This window comes from Bacillus rossius, chromosome 5, assembly GCF_032445375.1.
Source record: "Bacillus rossius redtenbacheri isolate Brsri chromosome 5, Brsri_v3, whole genome shotgun sequence".
In the NCBI taxonomy this organism is placed as follows: domain Eukaryota; kingdom Metazoa; phylum Arthropoda; class Insecta; order Phasmatodea; family Bacillidae; genus Bacillus; species Bacillus rossius.
This window is the reverse complement of record NC_086333.1, coordinates 36,576,140-36,589,364: the sequence shown is the minus strand read 5'-3', so window position 1 is coordinate 36,589,364 and position 13,225 is coordinate 36,576,140. Positions and strand designations below refer to the sequence as shown.

The following is a 13,225-nucleotide window of genomic DNA, read 5'->3' as shown; positions in this document are numbered from 1 at the left end:
ATAGTATTTTAATTTCGTAAATCTTTCGTAACAAATATATAAAATAATAATTTAATGAATTATAATTTATAATGCAAATAAATTATACATATGGGAACATAACCTCACTTATAAAATACATTTTAAAATTCACTTTAAAAAGTTTATAAACATAATTTCTATTACTAATGCTCACAATAAATAAATGTTTTTAGTTATATTGCTGAATATTCAATATCAACCACTAAAGTGTATGATTTAAATGCGCATGTATAATTTATTTGCATAGTTTACGAGCATCATAAAAATTCATTATAATATTTTTTCATAAAACCCCCCTCCCCCCCCCCCCAACCCAAAAAACGAAGTATAACTCCAAAAGTAATTCTGATGTGTTATGTGGGGTCAATTGGATGTGTTTCCGCTATTTATAATTTAAAATTAAGAATTTGAATGGCTTGTTATAGTTAAAAATAAATTTGTATTATAAACTGTTTTAACTATTTAATGTGTATTCCTATAAAATCACTTTTGTGGTTATGCGACCTTAAACTTTTGCCACCGACTAGCAGTAGAGTTGAGTACAGTTATATTACTTTTTTTATGTAATAAATTTCGTGGACACCATTGGTTTGTTAAATCTTATATAGTTGTGTTCACAAAAAAGTAATAAATACTTATTTAAGAACTTAACTCTATAAACATTCTTGGATAATTATCCTACTTTTTTTTATTCAAATACAAGTATCCTTATATTATAATATGGATTTAAAACACATTAACTTTGATATATGTTTTCTTTAATGATAACTTGCAGTACATAATTCTGTTTTTATCCAAGTTATGTTTTAGTTTCACTTAATAAACACATTGGTCAATTAGCCTTATTAATTATTTTCTAAACTCACAAACACTGATATATATATATATACACATATGTATGTATGTATATATTCTTCGAAAGACATACACATTTAATAAATGTAGTACTAGCATATAGAAATACCTGATAAATTTAATTAATTTAGATTTTGATTGAAACTTCCCTTAAACAAAAATAATTGTACTCTGAACGCAACAATTTTACAAGCCTTGAAAAGAGTCCTGAAATTACTAATTAAAATATTACAAATATTCATGTAATGATTACGAATCCTTGCCAACTTTATATTAATTTTAAATTAAAAATAATAATTTATTAAGGGAAGCATACAAGGTTTGTTTCATTTGACGGATATTACAACGTATGTTACCGCTCGTAATAATATAAAATCTTCATTTTAAATTGTGGTGTTATTAATAACTGTATTTGTTTAAAGCATAGAATTTCAGCAAAAATTACGGTAAAAGATTAGGTTAAATTACAGTTTAATAACTACAAAGATTTTCAGTACACATTCTATAGCTTTAATTAAATATTTGAATTTAAATCACATTTCTTAATAGATTCGTTTGAATGATACAGTTTTGCAACAAAATAAAGCTTTTACTTTTGTGTTCAATATTGATATCTTTCATTTAGTAATTAAAACATGCGTTTGTGTTACAGACAAGTAATTTATTATTCTATAAATAAAATATATTCCATTTACAATATTATAATTTCTGTAAGTACATATTTAAATATAAAACAATCTAGCGAAGAAATAGGTTCTTATAGCTATTGGTAATCCACAAGTAGTTAGATTAAAAGATTATTAGTTAGAGATTTTAAAGTTAAATTAATAACTAAAAGTAGGTATTTGCAGAAAAATATTCTTTTCAGCAAAAGAACCCAACACACGGGGTAAGGAAAGACTTGAAACATCAGCAAAAATTTGATACGAAAATGACTGAATCTCAATCGACAGAAGATCAATTTATTCAATGACGGGCCAGTAAATTTGAGATAAAGGACTACAGAAAAGTTATAAAAATAGGTTGTTGGTTTTTTTTTTATTTTGTACCAGGTAGTAACATGAATGTGTTTTGGTTTTCAGTGAAAATTTGTTTTGCATTTCTTTTTATGGTTGGTTTTACTTACATACACTTAAAGTTATCACTGAAAGAAAATGCACTGCGTGGCTAAGAGCGTGGGTAATGATTTTGAATATAAGTGAAATACATTAAAAACCTGTATTTAACGCATGCGATACATGACCATACGATTTTTAAAGGTGTTAAATTTTATTTTCTGGGAAAATATAGCTACTTCACTACACGATATCCAAAAAATATAAATAAATAATTGCGTTTTTGGCTAACTTTGATCATTTTTAACATAAAAAAGTATCATATAACATACTAAAACTTTTGAATTATTTGCTGTTTCTAAAGTCAAAAAAGTTTTCATTCTCCCTCACAAATACCAAATTTCAACAACATGCTTTCGGTGCTTTTCGTACTTAGTGATTAACATCGCGTCAATCGTTTGTGCGGTCGTTGTTCGTACTGCAGACGTGGGTAGACGCCGGCCGGGTTACTGTAACCAAGACTGCCTCTCAGCACACACTGTGCAGTTCAACTGCGACAGGTCGCGAGGTCAAATAAGCATCAAAACTATTTCTTCGAGCACTGGCAGCGAACCACTAAATCTCTTTTACCAAATAAGCTGTGAAATATTTATTTTCTGTTTCCTGAGGGTTTCAAAATTTCCAACCAGGTGATCGCTGAATGGAAAGGCTGTTAAGATAATTTGTAACATGCCGTTTCCTCAGTTGCCAGTTTTTACGTCAGGAGTGTATTTTTAAACTAAGTTTGTCCTCATGCCGTATACGAAATAAATATTTAGGGCTGATAAGACACGGGAAAAATATTAAAGAAATCGTCTCGTATTTTAAGACATTTTGCCATCAATCTGAACCGAAAATACATCATTGATTTAAAATGCCAAACTTATCGAAAATAAAAGCAAAAATGATTTATTATTATGGAACATGTATTTTTCGTGACTATTTTCAAATGTAAACATATATTAAATAATGATTTTGCATGTTTATAGCAGTAAATGTTGTTATATAATAGAGCGTACGTATGTATCCGTACTCACATAAAAATTAAACACTGTTTACTGAAAACTTAACTATGATCACGTGTGTATATATATATATACACACACACACATACATACATTAAATTCAAATGCGAACTAGGTTTAATAATGAATTTAAAACCCAAAATAAATTATCTTTTTAAACCAGCTTACTAAACCAACTGTTTAGCTTTGTTGTATATTATTTTTCAGATTAGTTAGATACAGGTGTGGAAAGAATAATCGTTAAATAGATGCGTATAATTAAAATTAAAGTTCTTAAATTTCTATTTAAAATCACTGTGCACACTAAAAAAATATTATTTTTATCAGTAGAATCTCCTTTTATGTGATCCAGATACCTACTTAAAGTAAATTAACTTGTTCAAGGAGATTTGATTTATCTTTAGAAATTATACATTTTCTGTTGGTGATCGTTCAGAAACAATTTGTACAGCGCGTGATAATCTTTTATACAAAAAAAAATCAACCCATAGCCTCGAAACGTACCAACTACCAACTCTTTCAAATATTCTGCATAAAGCACTCTACTACAACGAATAATGTTAACGGAAACACTCATGACAGCTGCGATGCTTATCATTGAATTATTTGAGGATAAGAACACGTCACTTTATCATCAGAATTTATTTTTACACAGTCTGGTAGGACAGCTGCCACTACTGTTATCGTTTAGAAAAGATAGAAGGATACAAGGCTATGTCTGTTTGTTTTTTTGCGCTAAGCTATAAACCTGAATGACGGCCGCTTTACTCAAAACTTCATAAATTCTCAACTAAATGATTTCAGTTTCCAACATTTATATTTTAATTAGTTTCTAGAAGAAACAGTTTATTCCTCACCACATATAGTTTTTTGCACTATACTCTACTGAGATATAGAATAATTTATGCTATCATTATTTACTTAGATGTTTCCAACAAGTAATAAATATTATTTTTTTTAGTAAAATATTGTCTCATATTTGATTTTTCTGAAACAAAAAAAAAATTAAACCGATTTAAAGCTTCTGGTAATATTTATTTAGTTTGTTTTTGCTTTTTGTAGCAGTATACGTTATGTGTATATATATATATATATATATATATATATATATATATATATATATATATATATATATATATATATATAAGCGTTTCACTGACTCAAATAATTATTCCCGTGTGTCTCGTTTCTACACAAGAATAAAAAAAAACAACTTTCGTAAACAGTAGACACACTACTGAATCCAAAAAGTAATAAAATAAACAAAAGTAAAAAAAGATTAATGTATAAAAGTATTTTTGTTAGACATTCATTTTAATGTTTTAACTTTAATAGCCACCAAATTAGTTTTCTTCATGTTTGGAGCGCATTAGCGCATGGGTTGCAGTGGTTGAGTGTTCCTATCTCTAACAACTACACAGTTTCGTGCGTCTGAAGCGCGCACTCGGTCAGCGGGCGTGATGATGCCAATCGTTAAATCTTGCAGATTATTACAAAACACGTAGAAATTCAATAAGTGTTCACTTAACTGTGAACCAACGTCACACGCCATCAGATGTCAATAAGCCTATCACGTATTTTCGTGACGAAAATTGTAACACCTCTTAGATATGTAGGTACTGAATTTAGGAATGAATTTAGGGATGACTTTCACCGGGCCTACGCATTGCGAGTGTAACTCATAACTCGCTTACAGAACAAGACACTTCCCGCCATAGCGCATTTACAGGGAAGATTTTTTGTGTTCGGTTCTGCTCATATATTTTTTTTTCAAATTCGATATACCTCAACATCCATTATTGCCAATCCGAAACAACTGCGTAATATTTGTAGTTTTATTTTCATGGTAATTTACACAGCATACAAAATCGATAAAATTGTTACGTTACGCCAACTGTTAAATAAAGTGATGATTTAGTTCCAAACTCAATCGTGTCCAAAAAATTTAAATACTTTAGATATTCAACACATAAATAATAAGAATACGATTGTAATCCGTGCGCTTCTTTTCATCTCGTAAACCTAATACGTTCCTTGAATATGAGCTTTAAATATTAACATTAAAGTGTATTCGTTGCGTGAATCACGCAACAGACAAAGCCGCGTCAAAGCAAAGTTGTAATTGAAGCAGAAACTATCGCCAAGAGGGTACGATACAACTGCTAGTCTACATTTATGAAACTGTTACTGTAATTTTATCTGCAGTGTTAGACATTTTACAAACAACTTAAAGACAAGCTTTCTAATCGAAACCGAGAACAACCACTGCGTTAGATATTTAGACGAAAGTTTCTTTTACTGAAACCGTATAATTGAATGCCATCAGGTCTGTCCAATTATATTAATTAAGAAAATATAATTATTTGTTACGTGTCCTATGCATACATGACAACATATTAAAACTTGTATGGAGAATTTCATAGCTGAATAAACGTTATTATTTCAAGAGTTATCAGATAAAATAAAATGCACTTTTTATTTAGCACTAAATTATTAGCTCCTTTCTGCCCTGTCCACTTTATTCTACTAGTGATACCAAAACAGAAGGATAACTCGGCTTCCTCCGTGAGACACTTTCAGCCGCAACTGAAATGAACACTGTTAACATTGGGTACGATAGCTGAGTACATTTGTATACGATGGCATGTGACACTGTACTACGTAAATGTAATCACGGGCATTGCTCTTCCCCTAACCTCCACCACCAGCTAGAAAGCGACTAGAAATTAGAGCTGTAGCAAACCGTATGTATTCGTTACTGAGTAACGGGTGCGACGTCTATATACGAGTAACGAAACGTTACACACGGCTGCATTTCGTTACTTGCATGTTTCGTATGTTTCACGCATGCGCGCGCATATTCGATGAATTTACGTTACAAAAAACGATGTTTGTTTATTAAGTAAAGTATAATTTGGAAATTCGTCATCCAAGTTTTTTTACTGTTTATTAAAGGTATTGTGTGTTTAGACAAAGTTTGAGATTGGAACAGAAACAACGTGAGAAAGTATTTTTTACAAATTAGAAATATGTATGTTTTTGTTTTTTATTATCGCGAATTTTCACGTTTTTTTATTATCTTAAAAAAGATAATATAATAAGCCCGCTGTAATGAGATTTAATTGTTTCTTGGTTAACAAAAACTGTTAATTATCAAATATTGTTAATTGTATACATTCTATTTATTATTATTTACGCGACGTCATATTGTACGCGTACGCAATACGACTCGATTCGTTGCATGTTATGCGGTATCAGAAGTAACGAGTAACGATACGATAGTAACGAGTACTGATTGTTATAGTAACGAATACATACGGGTACGCTTTTTTTCGTTACTTTTACACCTCTACTAGAAATCACGTGTCCGGCGTGGAACGGTCGCGCGCCCCTGAGCGCATGTCCTCGCTTGTCCCCCCCCCCCCCCTCACTCACACTCCCACGGGCGAACAGTCGACGGTCGGCGCGTCACTTCCGGGCCCGCGGGGCGACGCGGCGGGTCGTGAATCACGGCGCGCGGGAGGAGAATATGCCCAAACACGGGGCGCGTACTCACCGTCGGGCGGGGATCCATCGCTGCAGTCGCCGCCGGCAGCGCGGCGTCCTCCCCTGGCGGCGGCGCGGCTGAACCTCCGGCCAGCGCGGAACACTCGCGACCACTCGCGCGTCCCTTCGAGCAGCGACTCGGCGGAGGAAAACAAGAGGGAGAAGTGTATCAGGGCGGAGTTCCCGGCACGGACAGATGCGTGTCGTTTGTGCGGGGGCTGGAACGGGTTTGGAGGCGGGCCCTCGGGATGCAGGGCGAGGGGAGGGGGAGTGTTGTGCTGGTGCGCGGAAGGCGAGGCGGCGAGCTGCCGCTCGCATGAATGGGCGCGCGCCGACTGAAGCCCGCCCGTCGCCGGGTCGCCGTTGACAACGGAGTCATCTCATCGTGGTGGGTGAGGGGAGGCGGCGGGACGAGAGGCCAACGACGGGGGTACACGCGCGCGCCTCTGATCACTTCCAGCGCGAACCGGGAAGACCGCTTCAAAACAGTATCGTGTCCAGTGGCGTAGCCAGGATTTGTGTATGGGGGGGTGTTAAGAAGCATGCATCCCCCCCCCCTCGTATTAAAGCGGGGGGTACAGGGGTCCTCCCCCGGGAAAATTTGGATTTTAAGATGTAAAATAGTGGTATTATAGCAGTTTACGGTACTTAAATTTAAATATTGTAATTGTAAAATTTTTATTAACTTTAATATGAAATTTGTTTGAGTGATGAATTAGAAATTAATTAAAAATTTGTAGCTAAGGGGGGGGGGGGGGTTGAACCCCTAAACCCTCCCCCCCCCCTGGCTATGCCACTGATCGTGTCTGTAAAATATTACCGAAGAAATCAAGTGTTACGGCTCTGCTACAATAAATTGTATGGTCCTCGGATGTGACGTCATGAGCTGTAGTGCCACGGTTGATGTGAGATCGACAATTTTTTTATCCTTGTGGTCGTCAGCAGGCCGGACGGGCGTGCGTGATTTGGCCCTTTCACGTGACGTCACGAATGACGCATGCAAATACTAATGTTTAGAAAGTGGAAATTAACGCAGCTTGAGATGCTCACCCACAAATTCACGCCGGCTGAAAATTTGTCTGTGAACAAGCGTTTTCTGATGTGTAAACTATCCTAGCTCCTGGTGCACGGCATTTGGTAGGAGTGATTCCGTGAATGGAACGGAAGCAGAATGCACGGAAATGTGAAACCACGGTGCTGCCATCTTTGGGAGACTCAGATATCTCAAAAATATTTTGAACCCACGTGATTCATCCGTACATATTGTTTTCGTGAACATGGCAGAATTTACACCGCGCATAAGTTAAAAAATAAAACTTTATAATAGTACAACTATCCTTTAGCACTTTATGTGATGATTTATAGTCATAAGAAATAATGGCAACTTAAACAAATACGCTAGAATCCTGGGATTACAATTTTGACCAACTTTAGTAAACATAGAAATATGTAGATGGCGCAGCGTTCATCATGCTGTAGACACAACAAATTGTTAGCCCACATATCTTTGACGGCATAAAAAGTGAAATAATATCGTGATGAAATTATTACTGTTAAATCTTAAATGCTGAATAGACTTAATAAGTTTAAGGCGGGTTTCTGTCGTTCAAGCAAAAACAAATATATATATATATATATATATATATATATATACACACACTGAGTTGTAAAATATGTGGTTTAAAGTGTTTTCTGTTTATATTTTAGTATTACTATAAGAGTATAACTTCTAACGTGTGTAATAACTAAATACGCAGTTTTTTTTTGAGAAATTAATAGTACTCACTCCAGTTTAGAAGAAATATAAGTACTTATTTTTAATAACTAATAAAGCCATCATGTTAAGCAAAAATATATTTTTAAAAAATAATTTTCTCAGTTTTCCCTTAAAATGAGAAAGCAAGAGCACTGAAAGGTTTTAGTGGTGTTTGGTAAATGTGTAAAATAAATATTTATGGTTTTATATACTTGATAGTATATATATATATATATATATATATATATATATATATATACTTGATAGTATATATATATATATATATATATATATATATATATATAAACACATACATTCAATACCCCACAATAAAGACCAATTATAGCCTGTGTAATGAGCTCGAATTTGCACGTTTAGTGTCCTTGTTGTTTTATAGAAGAATTAGTGTATTTTTCAAGTTTTCTTTTGTTGCTTTTATTGAAGCAGTTTCATTGTATAGTTTAAAATTTCACTCTACAAATCGAATGAACGTAGCTGCTCCAACAGCGAAACTACATGTGATTCTCGTCCAGAAATGTAGTTGAAAACAATATTTTCGTATATTTATCACGCTCGGCATTATTGTAAAGAATTTTAGGTTAAATTTCATTACAGAGTTTTGTATTATAAGTTTATTTGAAACACGAGGACACACGAATTTGTTCGTTACTGAGGTCAGATATTTAAACATCACTGGCGAGTACTGAAAGACTCGTTCTAAGTGTTTTTATTAATATCTTCATTGTTGCATTATTTAATAATGGCATTATATTTAGGCCTACACAGTGAAACCATCACATTTATGTATTATGTATGTGTCAATTAGTTATTGTACGCGTTAATAATCAAAATATGCAAGTATTTGATTAGAGTACGAAAACGTAAAAAACCAAAATTTACTTTATTCCCAAAAACACGTTACGTTAAAATTATTGTTAACATTGACATAATTTTAAGGAAAAGTGCTTCTATGTCAATTATTTCTTTATTGTCAGGAATTTATACCGTTAAGACGAGCTATGGATCGTATTCTATGAATACGATCACCCTGTCACCAATGTTTAATATGGCTACGGCTATTCCCTCACCCCTATTGCCTTTAATTCCATCCTAAAAACAATGTAACACATCCTTATTACACCTCCCTCCCGCCCCCGATGTGTAAGTATGTGTCCAATCAAGCAGTTTGAAAATATTATTTTAACTCCTTGGTATTTACCGTTCCGGTTTTCCTTTATCTACAGTCCTTTATTATTTATCTTTACTTTTCAGTAAATAAATTGCCGTTTAAATTTTATCTTACATTTATTTTCTTCGGTTTTGACTTTATATGGAGAGGAACGTAAATATTTTTGAATGAAATCCACCCCTATTAAAATTCTACTAATACGTAAATGTCAATATAAAGAATAATAATTTTCCTGAATCTTAAATGAGTTTAAGAATGTTGTAAATTTTTAAAATATAAATGGTGCATATCTAATTTTGTTGATTCTGAAGTGGTTAATTAAACTAGATATATTTTAAAGTTGTTAATTCGTCAATCCGTTCAAGAAAGTAACCTTCTGAAATATTTACTCATCTTTTTGCTGGGTCGTGGTAGCGGGTTTCGGATTTATATAAATTTTAATGTCCGAACTGAATAAATTTCATACTATAAAAATTAGGAAAAATAAACCAGCATGCGGCTGAGTGCAAGTCTTTAAAATAAAATAAAACAAAACAACTTCAATGGCGTGTATGGTAATTAGAGAAAAAGTAAATTACTTAATTACTTAATTACTTATTAGTTACTTATTACTTATTATTACTTAATAGGTATTACACCATAAAAACCTAAGTTTAAACCAAATCTTTTTTATTTAAGTACTTTTAAAAATTATTTTTTAACATAATGTCATTAAGAGAGTAATTAAATTGGGGTTTTGATATTAAACATTTAATTCGAAAATAAAATTATATATTGCTGGAAAAAATGTATTTGAAATGGCTCTTAATGTTTTCATTATAGTTTCCTACCAATAATTAGAAATAATAATTGAAAATTTGTGGAAATAAAGTGATTTATGTGAGCAACTCGATCAGTTTTGACAGACGACCACTTCTGAAATGTCACTCTGTAAAACAAACTTAGAAATTAAAATGTGTGTGTGGAGTCCACGCGTGACAATAGTAAGGAAGCGGCTATGATTGCAAATGAAATAACTCTTTTCTACACGAATAAATAAATTGTAGATTCTTTGAACTAAAAACGTAATAATTTTTATTTTATTTTAAATAATTCTTAAACTTAAAAATTGCTGATAATTAGGTAGTTAATGCAGCTTAACTAACTGATCAAATGGACGCGTCTAAGGTATGTATCTGGCAGTGAAAGTGACAACATGGCATAAGAATAGGACCTTAGCTCAATGCTACTTTGTTGAGCCACAACAGCTACACTCCGATCGAGGAGTATTCACGCCCGTTAGTTCAACCAACATATATACACACTCGTAGGCTCGTAACTATAATAATGTGTGTGATTTAGTAAATAAAATAATAATTCGTGACAAATAATTACCCATTTCAAACAAAAGCGTGAAAATAATTATACCAGCATAAATATTTGGTTACACAGCTAAAACGATACTCACATAACACTGTTTAACAAAACTGATTTACACAAGTAATAAAATTAACACGAAAGAACAATATTTTCTTTCGTATATGGCCCGTAACGCGGTGCACAACAATAATCTCAAACCCCGTTGTGCTGCCCTCTGCCCAAATACTCCCTAAAGTCGGGGTGGCCTATCCCTGCAGCATGGCAGGGTTCAACCTGAGCCGCACGCCGCCACGCGGAGCCCGCTCAAAGCTGCTCCAGCGATCACCACCTGCGCCAACGGCCCCGGAGAGGGGATAGCTCGACGTCCATCCCAAAGCATCAACCGCGCACATGAAAGTGTGCAGATGAACGAGTGAGCAAATGCGCAAAATAGCAAGAATTCAAGTGTGCAAGTGGGCTAGTGCGCGAGTGAGCTCTACCTTTCCCGCCGTCTCCTCTATCGGTTCCCCCACCACGTACCTAAATATTCCCCTCCTAACCCGGTTCCCCCACCACATACCTAGCTATTTCCCCTCATGCGATAAGAATTTTTGTACCGCTCGAAAATTGTTACCCCCTCAGAAAAGAAGTTTCACTTCAAAAATCTATTTTTTATATAATAGATAGGCTTTTAAAAATAAATATTTAAAAACCGTGTATTATACTAAAAATAACTTTACTGACCTTTCTGGACAAAAAGATTCGTCATGTAAACATAAACAGTCATTGAAAAACATGTTTAGGATCCAATAGTTCGAATAAAAGAAAAATCACTTTTTCTGAGAGTTTTAAATTTTGCCTTGGGATTAAAAACATCTTTAGAAAATTACTGTTCAATTTAATTTGTTAGAAGATTTATGATATATACATTTAGCCCCACATTGTCCATGGAGCACAATAGTTTCAGCTATTTTTCGGTAATTTTGCAGAAGCTTGACAATGTTTCAATAATGCACTGTTACATCTCGCTAGAATGTGTGCTGTGTAGGTGGCCGCGGTACATAGCAGCATTCCAGGTCTTGAGAGTCGTATTTCAGCCCCGGACTGGCACACAACTGTCTGTGTTGACTCTGTATCAGCCTGTCGAGCCTAGCGTTGTTATTGAGTGTTGTCACGTACGCGTGTTTTATAACGACCGCCGGTCCGGCCGTGTTTATGCGTGAGTTTGGTCGCGTCCTCACTTTACCCCTGGAAATACTTTCACAGGCGCTGTCTACGAGCTACAGTTACGTAACATTAAACATGAAACAAACAACATATCCACCTCTTACGGAGCTTCGTTATCCAAATGAGACAAGTTATCAACCAAGAAAAAGGAGTTTCTTACAGAGAAAACTTTGACCTACGACTTCAGTAACAAGTAAAAATAACTTCATTTGCATGTGCAATTAAATTAAGGCCTACAGTAGTGTATCTATTAAAAAAAGTAAAATATAGGCTTATTTACTGCGGAAAATAAGTGGTCTCAACACAGAGAGTTCTCCAATTCACTACAGAGCCACTCTTTTACACTAACTTCCTTTTTTTATGGACATAATTTTTTTCGTGTGTATTTTCTTGAGTTTGGGAACATTAAGGATTCGTGAAAAAAAACCTGAACGCTGATTGGACTGAAACGAGGCGTGCACGCGCCAACGGGTTCATCCTTGTAATCGGCGGCCGTCTCCAAGAGAAGCCATCGCCTTATTTGGCCGGGCCCCCTGGGACTCGTTCGCTTCCGCTCTGAATGGCGGCGACGCGTGTGCCGACAGTGGACCCGCACCTGACAGAAACCCCACCAATCACGACACTTAGACAATGCTGTAGGGTTTGAACACACAGCTAGTCTCGAAAGATATTCGTGAAAAATATATATGTCCCTACTTTAACCACATCTACTAAGTAATTTTGGTTTATTTTCAGTCTATTACCTGGTCATATGAGTTATCATTAGGGACACCTGTATTTCACGAATACATTTCGTGTGTAGGTACATCGCAAAACACCGTAGTTTTTTTCTTGTAGTTATTGGCTGTGGTCGGCGAGAGGTGTTTTGCCGCACTTGACGGGGCCAATGAGAATGTGCACTGAAAGAAATTTTTGTATATTTTACAAGGAAAATCCTTGGAAACCCTGTTGCCAAGGATATTACTTGTAAAACTACAAGGCAGAGCTTTGTACCATGTGCGATTTTGCAAGGCTCCACCTTGTAGTTTTGCAAGAAATATCCTTGGCAACAGGGTTTCCAAGAATTTCCCTTGTAAAAGTACAATTTTTTTTAGAGTGTGCTCACTGTACTGCTGCACCCAAACAATAAGCCATGTCTCTTAGAAAAAGCTACAGTGTTTTGTGAAATACCTTG

General features: G+C 34.6%; 1 protein-coding gene across 1 annotated transcript in view; it reads right to left on the bottom strand.

Annotated features, from left to right (window-relative positions):
• Positions 1-13,225, bottom strand: part of LOC134532236 (uncharacterized) — a 145,814-nt gene that overhangs the window by 122,378 nt on the left and 10,211 nt on the right. Inside the window, exons 2-3 of the mRNA XM_063368656.1 lie at positions 12,479-12,646; positions 6,552-6,876 (exon numbers count right to left, since the gene is read on the bottom strand). Of these exons, the coding sequence (XP_063224726.1) occupies positions 6,552-6,876; positions 12,479-12,646 (493 nt within the window). The remainder of the gene's footprint in view (positions 1-6,551; positions 6,877-12,478; positions 12,647-13,225) is intronic.